General features: G+C 46.3%; 1 protein-coding gene across 2 annotated transcripts in view; it reads right to left on the reverse strand.

The window, feature by feature from the left end:
* LOC147458933 (Peptidase family M48 family protein) overlaps positions 1-20,860 on the reverse strand; it is a 97,611-nt gene that overhangs the window by 44,012 nt on the left and 32,739 nt on the right. For both annotated transcript variants that reach the window (XM_086510356.1, XM_086510357.1), the window contains exon 2: positions 19,213-19,326. In XM_086510356.1, coding sequence (XP_086366482.1) covers positions 19,213-19,326 — 114 coding nt within the window. The remainder of the gene's footprint in view (positions 1-19,212; positions 19,327-20,860) is intronic.

Here is a 20,860-nt window from a genome sequence, read left to right on the forward strand (position 1 = left end):
TCTCTCATATGTTTATAGATGTGGATATGGCTTGGTATCGCTTTGTCATGCGGATTCAAGCAGTCATAAAGGATTATGGTTCATGGTACATGCACCAGATGAGAGATAAAGTGCAGGAAGATAAGATGACTACTCAAACTTTGGAAAGTATTGCAGATATTACACGGCTTACTTAGTCAAAACAAGATGAATTATGTGCAGCTAAAGCCTCTTCAATGCATAATAACAGAAGGAAACTTGAAAAATGGAAAGTAAGATCAAGACAATATGCTTTTATGGATAAAGGTTATTCATCGAAGCGGTTCTTTAAGCATTTGCATCATTCGAGGTTATCTGTGTCTATTAAAAGGGTTAAGATTGATACTGAGCAATGGACGGCCAATAAAGGTCAATTGGCGGATTGCATGGTTGATCATTTTCAACAGGTTTTTGTTGGGACTAGGGTTCCTTCAAGTGAAGTTTTGCAAGCCAGACAGCTACTGTTGTCGTATGTGCATGAGGCTAAGCTGCATGACAGCTTGTTGCATCTTGGGCATTGGAAATCCCCTGGATGGGACGGTCTTAAAATTGAATTTTTCCTTCGCTTTTGGGAGTTCCTTAAGCAGCCTCTACTCTTCATGATTAATCAGGCATGGGCTAAACAGTCATTGCCACAATCATGGTAAGAAGGATTGGTGAAACTGTTGCCTAAGAAGACATGATGTGAATACTTCTCGCACTGGCGTCCGATCACGCTTATGCCGGTTGTTTATAAATTGTTGTCGAAAATGATAGCTTCTCGTATTAAAGATCGTTTGTTCTCAGGCATACATCCTGCTCAATATGGATTCATTCCTCGCAGACAAATTATGGATAATATTGCTAATGCTTTTGTTGGGATTGAGTATGCAAAATATATTGGACAGGATGTACTTATCATGCAGGTTGATATAGAGAAAGCATTTGACACGATTCAATGGGATTTCATTGCTCAGACTATGACGGCTTTGGGCTTTGGTTCCAAGATGTGTCGAGTGGTCTATTTCCTATATGAGAATAGTCAATCTACTGGAATCATTGATGGTGAGTTGACTCGATTATGGGATCTTGGTAGATCGATTAGGCAAGGTTACCCTTTGAGTGCTATGTTGTATGCTATTGCTATGCACCTTCTTTTGTTGTACTTGGATTCCTTGACTGTGTCTGGGCGTTTACATGGGTTGGAATTGCCATCTACAGATCATTTTGTGGCACAAGCATATGCGGATGACTCCATGTTTTGGCCTAGAAATACACCGGAGGATGTTCAATGTATAATAAAAGCATTGCATCTTTATGGACAGGCTGCAAGATTGCAAGTAAACTTTCGAAAATCTAAATTGTTACCGTTGCATCAAATGGATTGGCACTAGTATTATGGCCAGGGGAGATAGTAAAGCCTGACCAATTCGTGAGACATCTTGGATAACCGCTGGCTTGGTCGGTTAATAATGCAAAATTATTGGATTGGGTTCAAATTGAGGTCTAAATTACACTATTGGAAATTATCCACTTGGCCGCTACATGTAAGACTCAGAATAGTACAGTCCATATTGGTAGCATATGTGCAATTTTTCTTGCCTATGTTGCATTGGCCACCTCGTATTCGAGCTTTGATGTCTCGGATATCGGAGCACTTTTGGTCTACTTCTTCTCAGAAAAAGGGTCTGCGTTTGCTTGAGATGGATAAATTATGTACTCCGAAGCGTTGTGGTGGTTTGAATATTTTGCATCTAGGTTCTCATGTTATAGCAAGAAAGGCCACATTGTTATTGGTATTGGTTGAGCAAAAGCAGCCTTGGACGCAAATGCTTGCGTTTTTGTGCTCTCATGTGATTTCTACACCGGCTTTTGGCCATTGGCAGCCATCGTATTGGGATGTGGTTTTTGGTAAGTTTCAGGCCATGATACCTGGATGTCCTTTTGCCTCCAGTCTTGTAGCAGATTGGAAAGTAGTAACACAGGACTTGTTGTGGCATGGTAGAGATGACGTATGTGGCAACTCGCTTCGGTTAGAAAGTTTACATTGAAGTCGGGTTTTTGATCAAACTCTTGTTCAATGCTCTCCAAGACAGGCTTATTTTCTCTCGCAAAAAGGTATTTGCAGTGTAATTGATGTGTTGGATGCTGATGGACGGATGCTTTCGTTCAGAGAGGCTGCTCATATCTTTGGGCTTGGGATGCATTATAGGCGTATGTGGGACAACATTAAAAATCTCATTGATTCCATATCTCCTGTGCCACCGTTGGTTGCAGAAAACCGAATTTGTGATTGACACTACGATGGTTCTTCGGTCTCTTTGATTTCTGCAAAGAAAGTATATAGTCATTTGCAATCGTTTTCTTGGATGTACGAACACTATAATAAGGTATGGAATATGAACAAGAGTGATATTTGGTGGCGGAGTAAGGTCATGAGGGTGTGGCATGCGAAATTGCCTCTGAAGGAGAGACTGTTTATGTGGAGATGCATACTTGGGGTTCTCCCGATTGGCAAATTTCTACGTTCTAGGAGATTGGCCTCTTCACGATGTGTTAGATGTGGTGCGACAGTTGAGACCATTCCGCATTTACTGTGGTCTTGTTCTCATACGCTACAGTTTGTGGATTGCATCTCTAATGCTCTTCGCACGCGTTTTCCTAGCATGCATTTTGGTAGATCTTTTTGGATCTTTGGAGTACTTCCGCCATTGCTTCGACCGTATGCATACTTTTTTGGCTGGGTCAGATTCTGGGCGCTTTGGACGGTGTGGAGAGTACGTAATTCCCTCATGTTTCAGTAGGTGCGAGTCGATTATGTTTTCTTCTTCAAGACGGCTCTGTTGCAGTCTCTCCGAGTGGCTTATGACTTGGATGAGATTACTCTCAGTCATTACGAGCTTTATTTTGACTGTTTCTGATTTCCCGTTTGTAGTATTTTTCATGGGTTTTCCTCGTCTTGAGGTTTCCCATGGGTAATTCAAAATGACATTACAAAAAAGTGTGTGTGTGTGTGTGTGTGTGTGTGTGTGTGTGTGTGTGTGTGTGTGTGTGTGTGAGAGAGAGAGAGAGAGAGAGAGAGAGTATCAGACTTTTGTCAAGATGTCTTCTAATCAGATGGTTTTTTCCCGTCGAGAAAGGTCCGCCGATTCCAGCAAAAGACAGCATGTGTGCAAGCGAATGACAACAACTCGTTTCTCCAAGATTTAGAGGCAGCGCAATTTGTTTTAGACGCTCTTTATGACGACTTTGTGGAGAGCAAAGAGAAGTGGAATGATGCCCCACCAGTGTTTAATTTCAAGATCAAACTTCCTTCCATACTATCTCTGCTTCGGAAATATTCCAAGCAGGGAATGATCATTTTCTTTCCGGGTAAAATGCCTCCAGCACAGGATGTTGCTCAATGGATACAATCCCTTTTGGGTGGTGCTTATGTAGAAGGGGTGCATTGTCCCAGCACGAGGTTTCTATGATGTGTTGTTGTCAGATGCCCATCATAAGCAGGCTATGTTGGAAGCTTCTCCACCTATGTTTGGTCTTCAATTGGTACATGTTCTCCCATGGTCACCTACCAAAATCAATCTGTGATAAAGCATCGGTGTCCGATTGAAGGGGAGGATTTTCCAGAATACTTACATGAACAATTGCCCGAGATTGCAGCCGCTTTAGAGAAAGTAGTATGTCTTCCTCGACCAATCGGTAACAAAAACAGGTTTTGCATTTTATGGGACACAGGCCGCCAGTTGGCTATTGAAGTTGAGAATGTCAAAGGTATGGGCGCACGGTGCTTTAAGTTGAAGTGGGGAGTGTTTGGGGGGGCTTGTTTGCTTTCCATAAATTCAGTCATAAGGCATCAGAATGTCCGACAATGTTGCACACCCCCCCCCCCCCCCCCAAACTACCACCACCGTCTGTTGTACCTAAAAAAGAAGTTAAAGTACTACGATGCCTGATAAAGAGGATTTCTATCGAGTCATCAAAAACAAAAAAGGAGGTTAGATGAAGGAAAAGCAAAAGTGGTTTCTACTGATGAGCATGTCGGCCCTTCTACTTCTGCAAATAGGGACAAAGGAAAAGGAAAAGTGACCAGACAGGGCCTGTCTTAAGAAAGGTTGTCATGCCTCGTCGTCAAGTCATGCTTTCGTGAAGTTGGATAGCACCCACTCCTGTTCCAGCCTCTTCTTCAGTTTCTCCTTCTAAGTTATGGCTGGATATCATTAGAGGTGCCTCAGCAAGCATGGATTTGAGTACTCAATAGCATACCTCTTTAGTGCCTAAGATGCTGATCAGCCTTCAGGTGGAGGCGATGTTGGAAGCTTGAAGAATTTGTTTCTTTTGTACATAGCTTGCAAATACCTCTTGTTCCACTATCATGTTCAAAGCCCCAATCAAGTGTCTTTCTTACAATGTTAGAGGCCTCTACGATTCGCATAAATGTAGGCATTATGTGAATACTATGCGCCCGCATGTTGTCTGCATTCAGGAACATAATCAACATGTTTTGAGGGGCCAGATTGGTCAATTTGCTGGTTACAACATTTTCTATGCTGGTAAGCACAACTTTTCTGGAACAGCAATGTTAATCAAGCATGATCTACAACCGATCATGGTGCATAATGATGATGCAGGCCGTTGGCTGGTAGTTCAATGTTGTCTCTATGGCGATATTTTTGAATTTTCCACTATATATGCGCCACATAGCTCTACACAGTGTGCACAGCTATGGCGAGAGCTTCTACATTGCCCTTGCTTGCACAATGCTCTTCTTTGTAGTGATTTCAATGATATTCTTGCATCGCAATACAGCTCTATTGGTCGTATACACATGCTCCGATCAAAGCGTGATGCATGGGAAGATATGATACTTGAATTGGGTTTATCACATTTCTCGACACAAGTTCATCCGAATAATCTAGGATATACATTTAATCATAACGCGTTTAAGCATATATGGTCAAGGTTGGATAGATGGTATCTGCTTCATGCTGGTCAATTTGAATACTATGTATACAAAATGTGGATAGACAGATCCTTGTTGTTCTTCTCATCACGCACCTATATGGTTGTGTTTGTACTTTGGCTTGGAATGCTAGCCCTCGCCTCCTACAGCTCAATAGCAATTAGTTGCATCATGAGCAGTTTAAAGAGATGGTTTTGCATGCCATCATTCCTCTTTATCATCAGATCTATGAGGATATAGATGTAGCATGGTTCCAATTTGTCCAACGTATGCAAGCTGTCATCGCGGATAATGGAGAATCCTACTTACATGACATGCATGTGGCAGTAATGGAAGACGACAATATTTGTGAATTGCTTGCTAACAATGTGCAACATCGGTCTCTTACAGCAATGGAGCGGGATCAATTGGAGGTGCAAACTGTCATTAAAACTAGTGATCAACGCAAATTACAAAAGTGGCTGCTCCACACATAAAGCATTGTTAGATAAGGGTTGCTCTTCTAAGCAATTTTTCAAGAATTTGCATAATTCCAGATAAAAAGAGAGTATTTGCCTGGTGAAAATTCCTGATGGAGGGGGATTGGGTATCCTCAATCTGGAATTTCTGGCTGTCAAGCTAGCAGCAAAGTGGATATGGAGAGCTGCAGAATCTATGGACTACTGGGCACTGTTGTTGAAGAGAAACATCCACAAATTCAAACTGAAGCACTACAAAGCCTCAGAGAAATCTTAATTGCCCCTGTTGAAATTGTGCCTTATGGGTCCAAGTTGGTATGTAGAATGTGGAAGGCATGGAATACTGTCAAAGCCAACTGGAATCCCATCCAAGAAATCATGTATAACTACTGTTCCTTCTTGCTAGACTCTTTCTGGTTTGGATTTTTTGCAGGTAAAGCTGATGCTAGCTATGGGAGAAGAGGACATAAGTGTTTTAAATCTGAAGCTGGAATGATTTGGTGGAGCAGGGTAAACTGAAGTCTCATCTCATCCTTCAAAGAGAATACAAGATCTCATGTACGATGCCAATTGGTGTATACAGAGGGCAAAGCTGTGCATGGCCAAATGCGTTGTGCCATCGACAGGCTCTCAATCCCACAGCAAGGTGTCATATCTTGCCTCTCTGATGTACAAACATTTTACTACCAAAGGCATTGTGGAGCAGCCCCTCAAGCAAAAGCTTAACAGAATTTGGAAAACTAACTGGAGTTGTAAACAGTGGACCTACAGGTTCAGATGTCTTTGGGCTATGCAAGCTCCAACAAGCAAAGCACTCTTATGTGGCTCCTCATACATCAAGGTATATGGACAGCAAAAAGAGCTCTAAAGGCTGGACTGGGAAATGGAAATCGTAGCAGATGTAAAGAAGCTATTGAGGATTGCAATCATCTCTGGTTCAATCGTAAAGACAATAGAAAAATCCTAGAACTACTTCAGACAGTTATCTCCCGCTTCTCTCTCAATGTTTTGGATTATAAGGACCTCTTGTTGGGGAATTGCAAAGGCATGGATGTTCCCCTATGGAACAAGTGGAGAGGGGATGTCCTATGGTATATATGGCTTAAGAGGAATGCCTCTGTCTTCCAACACCCAGTTTCCTATCCCTTGTCTCTTCTCAAAAGGAGCCTCTTGTCTTCTGCCAATCAGCTCTGTAAAAAGGCCTCATTTCTGTTATATGAGATTGAATCTATCACCACCCTCCAAATATGTGTAAGATGGCAAAAATGGAGGACTGTTATGCCTGGGATCTTCCAAGCCTCTAGATTCATTATGATGGAAGCTGTGGCTTGATTTGGTGATTTGGGATAACCCACCCTTTACCTGTGGGTTCCTTATATCTTTTTTCTGCATCTGTTAATCAATTTCTACTTTCCACAAAAAAAAAAAAAAAAAATTGTCTGATGGCCAGTGGACTCACAACATGCAGGAGCTGGCGAGCATTGCTACCCAATACTTTTCAGCAATGTTTGCAGCGCATAGTGATAATGCTTCACATGTTGCGGCAGTCCTATAGGAGCTTCTGCAATATGTGCTTCCAATCATTTCGGATACTGATGCATCGGCTTTAGAGGCCCCTTTCACAAAAGAGGAGCTTAATGATGCTATGATATCAATGGGCAAATGGAAAGCACCTGGCTGGGATGGTCTCACACTAGAATTTTTTCAAGCTTTTTGGCCTATTCTAGAAAAACCGCTTCTATTTATGCTGAATAAGGCCTAGGAGGACAGATTTATGCTTTACTCATGGCAGCAAAGTGATGATGTGGCATGCCCAATTGGAAGAGAAATGGCCTACTGGACAAGAGAAACTGAAGAGCTGAACCTAAACGAACTTCAAAGCACCGATCGTGGGGCTTAAAACCCTAACTAAAAACCCAAAGCTTGAACTTTGAGGAGGATTCCCGTAAAACGCGTTGACATGCTGACATGGCATAACTTTACCGATGCTGATGTGGCAATGATTGTACGGAATTTCCCTGGATTGCGCTAGTTGTGCCACATGGTATGTTGTACGGATTTCCACAAATTACGCTGGCAACTTTGGCATTTTTCAACACTAGGTTTTGGGAGCGAATGCCTTTGGGGTTTAGTGCTTATGAGTAAAGTGCTTTTGGGCTCTGCTTTTGGGCAACCCTTGAACTCTTTATAAGAGCCCTTGGGACCTCACTTTACAAAGCATCTAGATGAAGAGTCTAAGAGCAGACTCTAGAGGATCCTCAGGGAGTTTCGCTTTGCGAGCATAATAATAAAGAAATACCGGAAGGGGCGCCAGTCTTTGGGGCCAATGTGTCTGGGTGTCTCTCTCTCTCTCTCTCTCTCAATTCACTCCACCATTGGGGTGAAACAGGGTTGCCCATTGTCTCCTACTCTATTTGGTATGTATGTTGATGAGGTGTCTGATTACATTGATAGAGAGAGTGATAGAGGTGCCCAGCTGGCAGGGACGTGGATCCCATTGTTATATGCTGATGATATTGTGTTGATCTTTGACTCACCAGAGGGTATGCAGCGACAGTTGGATGCATTACACAAATTTGCAAAGGATAGTGGATTGTCTGTAAACCTTGGTAAAACCAAGGTTATGGTGTTTAACCCCACATCACAGTGGATCAGGAGATCAGCACCGACTCACATATGGTCAAGAGATTGTAGAGTATACATATGCATACACTTATCTTGGGGTTGTCTTCATTTCGCCGAGGTTTTCTTTGGGGAGAGCAGCAGAGACTAGACTAACTAGAGCTTTTGCGGCCTTGGGAGGCTTGGAGAGGATGTCTTCGCACGTTCAAGTTCCAGGAACCTCGGACAAAGTTATGGCTCTTTGATACCTTAGTAGCCTCAGCTATGTTGTATGGGGTGCAGACATGGGGACCTTTTATAGGCCAAGATGGTAGGAGACGTATGGAAACGCCCTTGGTATCTATGATCTCTTGACTGATCAAAACCAAGGCTTCCGTGCCTTACGCTATCATTCGAGCAGAGCTAGCTGTCACGTGCACATCTAACCCTATGTGTACGTGGACAAGCTACTTCATGACAAGGGTTCAGTCAGTTTAGCCTAGGAAGTGTTCTAGCACTTTTGTGAGTCTCTTCGCAGACCATGCATGTCCAGACACTTAAGATTAGATGCATATCCTTTGGTTGCACACAACATGATCATTAGATTACCATCAGAACCCATCAAGAGCATTTTTACAATGCATAGACCTATTTTCCCTATTTTTGACATTTTTCACTTATTATTTTTGAGTAACTTTTGTTGGGAACTGGGTAGGGCAAATTAGCAAGTGAAGTATATAAGAAAACCTAACGCTAGCACTTTCTAGAGAAGAGGCAACAGGAACTCCGGTTCAACAGGCACCTTCTCAGCTGGACCCCCATCGGCAGACCTAGCGTTTTTGCATCAGCAACAAGCTAGCATTTTTGCATCAAGGACCAAGATCAGCCAGCGTTTTTGCAGTGCAACAGCCTGGCAACAACAAGACCACAGAACAACCCTAGCGTTAGAAGATTCCCCGCAGCAGAACAGTTTCAACCCTAGCGTTTTTGGTTTGTAGATCAGCCTCGGCGTTTTGCAGATTCACCGCGACGGAACACCAAGAAGCATCAGCGTTTTCAGTTTTCAGCAGTCAGACATCGCAGAAGAACCCCCAAACCTCGCAGATCTCACCTTCCCACAGCAGATCCTCGCCGCACGGGTCAGATCCATCTAAGTTTGCATTTTCAGCCCGGAAAATGCGGATCTCAGCATCTGCGTTTTCAGCGCGTCGTCGTTGCATCGTCATCATCGCCGTCATCACCGACATAGAGTCAAAATTCAACAGATAAAGATTTGCAAATTTCAGCCCTTAGCATTTTCAGATTTCAGCCCGTCTCGTCGTCTCGACATCGTCAGCAAGTCCAAAGCATTGTAGAGATTTGTGCAATCAATAGTAGACCACTCCCGCCATAGAGAGTGGAGCCTTCGGAGGAGGGTTTGACAACATTCTGGTGTCGTATTCTTCTCTCTCTATCTCTCAATCTCATGCACCTTCATTCACAGTGTTCACCACTTTGTTTGTGTCCATTGCACTCTCTCATTAAAGGAACGGAAGGCTTTCCCTTCTGTAAGTAAAAGGAACCTTGAGCACAGTTCGTAGCACTCATCTTGAGCAAAGTTCAACATTCAATTCCGTTGCGCCTTACACTAGCTGCCCCTCCTATGGAGATTGAGGCGCTTACCAGATCGTCTCTTTTGTGCACAGCTTGTGGGATACTACTAGAGACAGATATGCTAGACTGGCCCTTCAGTCTTCCAGACAGTTAGCTCTTGAGGGGGACACTTCATGCTAGTATGCATAGAGGCATCATGATTTCAGACGCATGGTTTCACCATGGACATGCTGCCCCCTTTCCAGTACTCTCTTCAGGCACCCTCGATGTCTCTTACACCGGTGGAGATTACTAGACTCATTCGTCAGGACCTGATCCAGCTGGATACCAGGAGGACATGGATAGAGCCGCCACAGGAGTTAAGACACAAAGATGGCTTTCTATAGAGAGCATCTTCTCCACCTCACAGGAGATGGGTTTATGATTCGACCCAGCTACATGGACACACATATGTCTCATGGTTTGCGGTGTGCCATTGGTCAGATACGCACATCCTCACATCAGCTGGAGATTGAGACGGGTAGATTTAGAGGGATACCAACAGACAGCAGGATATGCCGCTTATGCCAGTTAGAGCCAGAGACAGAGCTACATTACATATGTCATTGCACAATGTACTATGAGATACGGGGCCGTTTCCACTGCTTATTCAGAGACGGTTTCGGTCCTTTCTCTAGGGTCATGAGTTATGAGGATCAGAGATGTCTTGGGCTATATCTACTTGAGTTACACAGATATAGAGACACTTTACTGGGGAGAGATAGAGAGAGACGGTCCTAGAGACAGATTACAGATTTCTTTTCACTAAATATGGGACAGCCAAAGGAGCAATCATCATTGCATAGCTCGGCCCACACTCATTCGACCACTACCAGCACTCTCATCGACTCAGCACTGGAGCTACGGAGATCTAGACGGCCACGATTGAGGAGAGGGGCTACACAGCATCGACGGAGACTACAGCAGAGGATTCGAGCCATACTCTCTCGATATCCAGAGTGCAAATGAGGATGGATTCTAGTAGTAGTATCTAGTTCTTTTGTATCCAGACATGGTTTTAGATTCACCATTTGTAACAGAGTGGTCTCATAGGTCATTTTGGCCTTTTGAAGACATTAATATAACATTTCATTTCATTTCTCTCTCTAGTGGGGCATGTACACACTCCTTGTTGGATAGATCTTTAAGGTCTGTTGGGATAGTTTCCTACGACGTTAAAACTCTCTCTCTCTCTCTCTCTCTCTCTCTCTCTCTCTCTCTCTCTCTCTCTCTCTCTCTCTCTCTCTCTCTCTCTCTCTCTCTCTCTCTCTCTCTCTCTCTCTCTCTCTCTCTCTCTCTCTCTCTCTCTCTCTCGGGGCATGTACCTACTACACACTCCAAAGGGGTTATCTGCATTAGTTCACTCCACTATCGGGGTGAAGCAAGGCTACTTACTCTCTCCTACTCTATTTGGTGTGTGTGTGTGTGTGTGTGTGTGTGTGGATGAGGTTTCCGACTATACCGAGAGGGTGACAGAGGTGCACAGTTGGCAGGGACATGGATTCCACTATTGTTATATGCTAATGATATTGTGTTGATCTCCAACTCTCCGGGGGGGGGGGTGCAACGTCACTTGGATGCTTTGGATAGGTTTGCCCACAACAGTGGTTTGTCTGTCAACCTTGGTAAAACCAAGGTTATGGTGTTTAACACCACCTCACAGTGGACCACGAGATCAGCACCCACATTCACATACGGCCATGAGATAGTGGAGTATACAGATGCTTACACCTACCTTGTGAGAGTGCGTGTGTGCGGAAGCGTGTGTGTGTGTGTGTGTGTGTGTGTGTGTGTGTGAGAGAGAGAGAGAGAGAGAGAGAGAGAGAGAGAGAGAGAGAGAGAGAGAGAGAGAGAGAGAGAGACCACAAATGCAAGATATGGTGAAGAGGGGGCGATCAACCCCCTATGACTACCATGAGCAAAAGACCCAATACAACAACCAAATAATGAGATGGGTACCCCCCTGCCCCCATATATATGTGCAGAAGGGAGTCCATATTGGGCGGGCGATCGTCCCAAACTTGGGCGGCCGGACACAAGTGCAACCTATGCATGGGTGGCCAGCCAAACATACTAGCCGTACGAGTATGTCGTAGACCTATGTTGTGAGAGTGCACGTGTGCAGAAGCGTGAGAGAGAGAGAGAGAGAGAGAGAGAGAGAGAGAGAGAGAGAGAGAGAGAGAGAGAGAGAGAGAGAGAGAGAGAGAGGCAATAGACACAAACGCCAGAGATGGTGAAGAGGGAGCGATCAACCCCCCATGATTACCATGAACAGAAGACCCAATACAATCAGATGTGTGATCCCTGTGAGATGAGAGATGTGGAAAAGGGTACCCCCTTGGCCCTATAAATAGGTGCCCAAGGGGAGGTAGGGCAAGGCCTGATAAAAATCCCCACGACCCAACAGAAAAATGATATATGGAAATATATGAGGGCACCCGGACAAAGTGGACAGCCGGCCCCAAACTCGGGTGGCCAGACCATGAGCAACCTAGGCTATGGGTGGCCAGCCACCCGGAGACATACTAGCCGTACAAGTATGCCCTAGACCTGTGAAGCAACAGAGTGGTGTAAGTCTAACACCCCCTCTCAGCACCTGATGCTGAACAAACTGTATGAAGCCGAAGATGTGAGGCAAATGCTGAAGATGTCTGCAGCATGTCCAGTAAAGGATAATACTCCCGGAAACTCCACGAGTGTAGCAGCCAAGAAATCTCCGTGGTAAGATGCCGTCACGAGCAGTGTAGCAAACTGTTGTACTCCGCCGATACAGAGTGAAGATATTGCATGAAGGTCCCGAACCGAGTGTGAAAACAACTCCTTGTCGTGAAAGAAGTGACAATAGACCTGCAACTGTCCTGCCCAATAAGATCTGTGGTGTCTATAGTCAAACCGTCTTGAGAAACTGGAGAATCCCAGGAACCGTCATGCGAATGATTGGAAGCCTGTCAATGCATGAACCTGTAACCTAGTGTGGCTAGGTGGCTAAGCTGTGTAAAACTCCAGGAAGGCTAGATGTAGTAATCTGCGCCATAAACTCCTCCGAATCAAGGAAAGCCAGACTAAACAGTCTGCACTGTAGAAGCTACCGTAAGCTGCAACAGTCACCGATAGACTGCACGGACCACTACCGGATGGTGTCCTGTTAGTAGGTAGGGTAATCCAAGATGAGGGGAAAGCCAAACTCAACAGACTGCGTTGTGAAGGGCCTCTGAGAAGAGGTGTGGTCAAACCAAGCTGTCTGCACTGTAATCATCTTGTATGAAGAAGGGAAGCCAGACTGAGGAGTCTGCGTTGTGAAGATCCTCTGAGAAGAGGAAAGGCCGCATCCTCTTGCCTGTATCTCCTACCTCCAATCCTTTGGTGTCAAACAAAACGGAATCCGAGCCAACAACGCCACCAAACCGCAACTGGGTGTGGCTCTCAAGGTAAATGAGCTGGGAGTGGCCTACTGATAAGTCTGTTGTAAGGTTACCGAGGGTGAGTGTAAGCAACGCTGAGGGTAGCAATCCAAATGATCAGGATTGTAGAAGAGCATGCACTACCATCCAAGCCAAGCTCCGGGTGACTCCGGATGTAGTCGCAGGATGCATGATCTCCCGCATCTCGCGGGTAAACTCTCCAAGAGAGTGAAGTCCCACTCCAATCTGTAGATCCAAGCAATGAAACTGTCCAAGAAGAGATCCAAAATCCTATCCCTAAGTCCATGTAGATGCTCCTGAGTAAGCAAGTGATCTGACGTGTCGAGGTCAAGTGGTAAGTGTCTGTCCACCCAAGATGGTGGTGTCCTCTCTGGGAATGTCCAAATCCCATATGCCATGAGCATGGCCATACCTCGTGTGAACTCCTCTAATGAGTGCATAAGTGTGTCCAAAGCAAACCACAAGTCAACCGCCCCCTCTGGAGTGTGCAACCGCCGAATGATGGCTGGAATGAATGGATCTCCCAAGGATCGTACGCCCGTAGATGATCAAGCAGGTGCCGAAGATACCGTGTACTGCAGCAGTCATTGAGAGACCACACGGACCACCACCGGATGGTGTCCTGGCAGGAGGTAACTTCATCCTCTGTGAAAAAACACCAGCCATGTGGCTGCTGTCCACCCAAAAATACAACTGCGAGGTGATGAAAACGCTGCTGTCCAGCGATTTTCAGCGTGCTCGTACACTCCCAGCAGGGTTTGGAGCGGTGCAAAGGGTGTAGCGAGGATGGTAAATCACTGTCAACTGCCCCAGATGGGCTGAAAACAGAGAAAACGGCAAGGGGTAATGGCTGAAATCTGATGAAGACAAGAGGATACTCGCCGGCAATGCACCAGATGCAAAGCCGGGTGGGTGGTGGCGAGATCCGGGGTCACGAAGCTGAGCGCTCCTCTCCTGTTGCAAAAACGCAAGTCAATTTGCAGCCCACTTATGCTACACTTTGTGGCACCAAAAACCTTCTGTTTGCTAAAAAAACAAAGGCTTGATGGGTACCCAACGACTTGTGGAAGGTGTCAACGACGCAAAGTGACCAATAAAACCGCCGAAAATGAGCTGAAAACCCAAAAACGCAAATGGAGGAGGGGCGTTTCTGATGACGGAACTGTCTCAAAAGTGTAGCGCTAGCAGGGAGATCAACAGTTCTAATGTTTCTTGCAAAAAATGCAGATTGAGGTGAGGTCCTCCGCGGCAGAAATGGTTCCCATTTCTATGCTTGCCTGGCTGATGTAAAAAATGCTGGCAGATCTGGCTCCAATTTGCAAAAACGTTGATTGATCCAGCCCTTGGGAGAAAACCTGATGCGATGAGCGCCTCAGAACAGGTAGAGCCTGAAGTTGCTGATACCATGTTCCCTGGCGACTAACACCATGTGAGTGCACGTGTGCGAAAGCCTGAGAGAGAGAGAGAGAGATTAGAGAGAGAGAGAGAGAGAGAGAGAGAGAGAGAGAGAGAGAGAGAGATTAGACACAAACGTCAGCGATGGTGGCCCGATCATCCCCCCATGACTACCATGGGCAAAAGACACAATACAATCAAATGTGTGATCTCTGTGAGATGAGAGATGTGGAAGTGGGTACCCCCCTGGCCCTATAAATAGGTGCCCAAGGGGAGGTAGGGCAAGGCTTGATAAAAATCCCCACGACCCAACAGAAAAATGATATATGGAAATATATGAGGGCGCCCGGACAAAGTGGGCGGCCGGACCAGGAACAACCTAGGCTATGGGTGGCCAGCCCGGAGACATACTAGCTGTACAAGTATGCCCTAGACCTGTGAAGCAGCAGAGTGGTGTAAGTCAACATATGTGCGGTGCAAGTCTAACACCGCCTCTCAGCACCTGATGCTGAACAAACCGTGTGAAGCCGAAGATGTGAGGCAAATGATGAAGATGTCTGTTGCGATGTCTGCAACAGTCTGGGGTGTCCCAACCGCCGAGAGATCGCCATGGTAAAATGTTGTCACAAGCAGTGTAACAAATTGTTGTACTCCGCCGATACAAGGTGACGACACTGTGTGAAGGTCCCGAACTGGGTGTGAAAACAACTCCTTGCTATAAAAGGAGTGCCAATAGACCTGCAAGTGTCCTGCCCAATAGGATCCGTGGTGTCTGATGTCAAACCAGTCTGGAGAAAATGGGGAAGCCTAGGAACCGTCATAAGCATGCACGGAAGCCTGTCAATGCATGAACTTGCAACCCAATGTGGCCAGGTGGCTAAGCGGTGTAGAACTCCAGGAAGACCAGATGTAGCAATCTACACCGTGAACATCCTTCGAAACAAGGAAAGCCAGACTAAACAGTCTGCACTATAGAAGCTATTGTACGTTGCAGCAGTCACCAAGAGACCGCATGGACCACCACCGGATGGTGTCCTGTTAGTAGGTAGGGTAATCCAAGATGAGGGGAACGCCAGACTCAACAGTCTACACTGTGAAGGGCCTCTGAGAAGAGAGGTGGTCACACCAAGCTGACTACACCGTAATCATCCTGTATGAAGAAGAAGGGAAGCCAGACTGAGGAGTCTGCGTTGTGAAGATCCTTTGAGAAGAGGAAAGGCCAAACCAATCTGTCTGCGTCCTCTTGCCTGTATCTCCTACCTCCAATCCTCTGGTGTCCACCAAAACGGAATCCACGCCAACAACGCCACCAAACCGCATCTCGCTGTGGCTCTCAATGTGAGTGAGCTGGGAGTGGTCTATTGCCCAGGTCAGGGGATAAGTCTGTTGTAAGGTTACCAAGGGTGAGTGTAAGCAACTCTGATGGTGGCAATCCAAATGATCAGGAGTGTAGAAGAGCAATTGCGCTACCATCCAAGCCAAGCTCAGGGTGACTCCGGATGTAGTCACGTAATGATGCCTGATCTCCCGCATCTCGCGGGTAAACTCTCCAAGAGAGTCCAAAGCACCGAAGTCCCACTCTAGTCTGTAGATCCAAGCAATGAACTTGTCCAGGAAGAGATCCAAGATCCTCTTCCTAAGTCCATGTAGATGCTCCTGTGTAAGCAAGTGAGCTGACATGTCCAGGTCAAGTGGGAAGTGTCTGTCCACCCAAGATGGTGGTGTCTTCTCTGGGAATGTTGGAATCCCATATGCCATGGGCATGGCCATATCTCGTGTGAGCTCCTCTGATGAGTGCATAGGTGTGTCCATAGCAAACCACAAGTCACCACCCCCTCTAGAGTGCGCAACAGCCAAATGATTGCTGGAATGAATGGATCTCCCAAGAATCGTACGCCCGTAGATGATCAAGCCGATGTTGAAGATACTGTGTACTGCAGCAGTCACTGAGAGACCGCATGGACCACCATCGGATTGTGTCCTGGCAGGAGGTAGCTTCATCCTCTGTGAAAAACACAAGCCATGTGGCTGCTGTCCACCCAAAAATGAAACTGCGAGGTAATGAAAACGCTGTTGTCCAGCGATTTTGAGCGTGCTTGTACGCTCCCTGCATGGTCTGGAGCGGTGCAGAGGGTGTAGGGAGGGTTTAGCTCTGTGTGCACAGCCGTCGGAGGGCTGAAAACAGAGAAAACGGCAGTGAATGCTGGCTGAAAACTGATGATATGAAGAGGAACAGGACGGCAATGCACTGGATGCAAGGCAGGGTGGAGTAGGCAAGATCCGTAGAGGGTGTGGCCAAGCGCTCCCCTCCTCTGCTGAAAACGCAGCAACCTGCCAAAAACGCAGCTACTGGCTGAAAACGCAAATGCTCCCAAAAACACATGTGCTAGCTGCCCAAAACGCAGATGATAGCCAAAAACGATGATGGGAGGGAGGGGTTTTCCAGCGAGGAAAGAGCCTGAGAAGGCAAGCGCTAGGTGAGAAACCAGCAGATCTACAGGTTCTTGCAAAAAACGCAGGTGGCATGAACATTCCGTCGCGAGAAATGATGTCCAGAAGATGGCGCCACCCCCTCTTGCAAAGATCGTTGGCTGGTTGCAGAAACGCTGGCTGATCCAGCCCTTGGGAGGAGAACCTCATGCGGGTGATGATGCGCCCTCAACGCTGGTGACTGATACCATGTAGAGTGCGTGTGTGCGGAAGCGTGAGAGAGAGAGAGAGAGAGAGAGAGAGAGAGAGAGAGAGAGAGAGAGTAGACCACAAATGCAAGATATGGTGAAGAGGGAGCATATGCAACATTGGGTGGATTGGAGAGGTGCTCACAAATTCAATTTCATGATGCTTTGGTGGCTTCCGCATTGCTCTATGGAGTTCAGATATGGGGGCCTTCATTGGACCATCATGGGAGGTAGAATCGACTGATGGATGGGGAGACATGGAGAAGCCTCTGGTCTCTATGATCTCGCAGCTTATAAGAACCAAGGCTTCAGTACCACATGACATTATTCGAGCAAAGCTAGCTGCCCCCCCACTAGTGGTTGAGGCGCTTACAAGATCAGTCTCCTTTATACACCGCTTGTGGGACCTCCCTAGAGACAGACATGCCTGCCTAGCACTTGAGTCCTCTCGACAATTAGCTATACAGGGAGATGACATCATGGTTTCAGGTACATGTGTTCAGCATGAACAGATTGCCCCCCTTCCAGTACTCATTGGGCGCACCCTTTCTAACTCTTACACACTCCCAGATCACCAGGCTCGACCTGACTCAGCTAGATACCAGGAGGACGTCAGCACAAGAGCTGGGCACGAAGATGGCTTTATATAGAGAACATCTTCTCTGGCTTACTGAGAATGGTTTTGTGATAAGGCCCAGATACATGGACACCCACTTATCTCATGGGATACGATGTGCTATTGGCCACATACGCACATCTTCACACCACCTTCGTGTGTGTGCTTCACACCACCTTCGTGTGAATACCACCTTTTTTAGGTTTTAAGTAACACTTATGATTTATAAGGGCCATGTCCCATGGTGGATACCCTAAGTAGTGAAGCTTAGGAAGTGTGTTCCAGGATGTCAATTACGCTAGAATTCTTAAAGGCAAGTAATACAGTATGTGTGTGTGTGTGTGTGTGTGTGTGTGTGTGTGTGTGTGTGTGTGTGTGTGTGTGTGTGTGTGTGTGTGTGTGTGTGTGTGTTCTTTTATAGTACAAGCAAGCCAGTTTTCGATAGCACTGTAGCATTGTTCAACTTCTGGTTCAACTATGCCTCAAATCTATCTTTTCTTGCTCATATCTGGATTTGAAAGGATGCATATAAGACACAACCTCAAAAACTCACCCCACAATGCCAACTTCTACAGTACCTACAGGCAATCCTTGTATTTCCCATCATCTGCAGCCGTTTCAAAATTTAATCTTGCATCTGTTGGGAGACGTTACAATTGGAACCTGAGAATTTCATCAACCTTGTTTAAATATTCCTCTCAAACTCTGTGTTGACACTCATAATGTCCTAGTGATTCTGTTCCGTACCACAAGCACAGCCTACCGCTCTGCCTGCTACTACGATCTTTTCTCGCCTACACTTTACAGACTTTTCTGCTGCTGCTTCTTCACTTTAATTTCAGCATGAAAAAATGCACCTTGGCAGGGAAAAGAAAACTAATGCTTGCATTTCAGTTGAGCTTGAGGCCACCATACAGTTCAAGATAACTTTTCATACTATATAGTAAAGCTTCTGTCTTTTGCAAGACCTCCTACGTGTTAGTCGTATTTAGAGCAGTACTTTACGCGAAAACCCATCTTCAAAAATCTCTCTTCGATCTTATTATTATCACCTTGTGATAGTTCACATGTCATGTGAGGTTTCTAATGTGCAAAACATAGTGCATTTTATCTGTTTAGAGATGACATAAGTTTGTTTTAAAAGTAAACATAGACCTTAAGACACAAACTACCTCGTCTGACAATAGCTTTTCCTTTTCTGCCAAATGACATACATTCACACCTGTAAAATTTCCTGCAAGCATGCATCTATCTACATAAGAGTGCATGCACGCACACGCGCGTGCATGCACACACACACACACACACACACACACAACATATATGCATGTCCACATACGTGCCTACCAGTTAAGAGAAATTTCTGATGTGCAAAATACATTGGAGACTGCATCATATAACTGCATTTTGCTTAACGCAATAGCTCTTGAGAAATAAAAGTCAGCATACTAACTTGTCTATCTAGCGGATGGCTAAAATCATCTGCTTTAAGATCTGGTAAAGCAACTGCTGCACGCAATCTCAAAGAAAACTTTGGTTTTTTATGTCCTTTGGATTGAAGGCAAACCTGCACCAAAACAATATCACCACCTCCCCTCTCTCTCTCTCTCTCTCTCTCTCTCTCTCTCTCTCTCTCTCTCTCTCTCTCTCTCTCTCTCTCTCTCTCTCTATTCATGAGCATGGATAGCGCGACGGCATGGCGCACCCTGCGCGAGCCACGTCCGACTACAGCTATTGAGGATCCACAGATATGGCATGATTATGCAGAGCGACTTTATGAGGTGCCAGGGCAGCCTCCTATCCCACAGCCACACGAGCCACGCCCCACGTGCTCCTCCTTCTTTACAGCAGCGATGGTAGAGAGGGCCATACGCCGCATGCAGCACAGACGATCAGCTGACCATACTGGATTACAAAGTGAGCACATCATTTATGCGGCCTCCACTATAGCCCCGTTGATTGCACATGTCTTCAACCAGGCTATAGGGGAGGGCTTCCCAGAGGAGTGGACACAGCACACCATAGTGCCTATCCACAAATCTGGCGACACCCTGGACCCAAGGAACTACAGGACTATCATGATTGGCCACACGATGGCCAAGCTATATGGAGCAGTACTGGAGGCACAGCTCAGCTGCTACGCAGAGATCGAGGGTTTACGAGCTCCAGGCTAGGCAGGTTTCAGACGAGCTTTCTCCACCACTGACCACATCTTCGTTCTGCGCTGCCTCATTGATGGGGCAAAGGCGCGGAAGAAGAGGCTTTACTGCTGCTTTGTGGACTTCCGCAAGGCCTTTGACAGAGTCCCACGCGAGAGACTCTTCCAGCGCCTTCACAGCATTGGGGTACCAACAGAGATGATTTGGGCCATATATGCTCTCTATGAGAGGGTGACGGGTCGGGTTCGTTGCCCAGGCGGTTTTTCAGAGACAATTGCTAGCACCATTGGTGTTAAGCAAGGATGCCCACTCTCCCCGACACTCTTTGGGCTCTACATCGACGAGATCTCCGACTACATACTGCGAGCAGGGGGAGAGGGGAGCGACTTGGCAGGTACTCCGGTCCACATCATGTTATATGCTGATGATATTGTGTTGATTTCAAAGTCACCCGAGGGCTTGCAACGCCATCTTGAGGCCTTGGACGAATTCAGCACACACAGGGGGTTGACTGTGAACCTTGGCAAAACCAAGGTTATGATCTTTCACACATCCAGTGCAGTGAGGAGCGCCGCCACCTTCACAGCAACAGGAGGACAGGTTGATGTAGTCACCTCCTATGTCTACCTTGGCATCACATTCACCAGCCTACCAGGACCCTTCACTATGAGGCAGGCTGCTGTTGACAGGCTCACCCGAGGATATGCAGCTCTGGCCATTCTAGAGCAGAGATGCCACCAGGCACACTTTCAGGAGCCCCACACGAAGGGGTGGCTTTTCGACACCTTAGTCACCCCGGCCTTGATGTACTCGGCGGCAGTATGGGCACCAGGATTGACAGCTGACCAGTGGACACAGCTTGAGAGACCACAGGTATGTATGATCTCACGCTTGCTCCGCAGCAAGAAGACAGTGCCACATGACATTATTAGAGCCGAGCTC

The sequence above is a fragment of the Adiantum capillus-veneris genome, chromosome 4 (assembly GCF_014529385.1).
Source record: "Adiantum capillus-veneris isolate H3 chromosome 4, ASM1452938v2, whole genome shotgun sequence".
NCBI lineage: Eukaryota > Viridiplantae > Streptophyta > Polypodiopsida > Polypodiales > Pteridaceae > Adiantum > Adiantum capillus-veneris.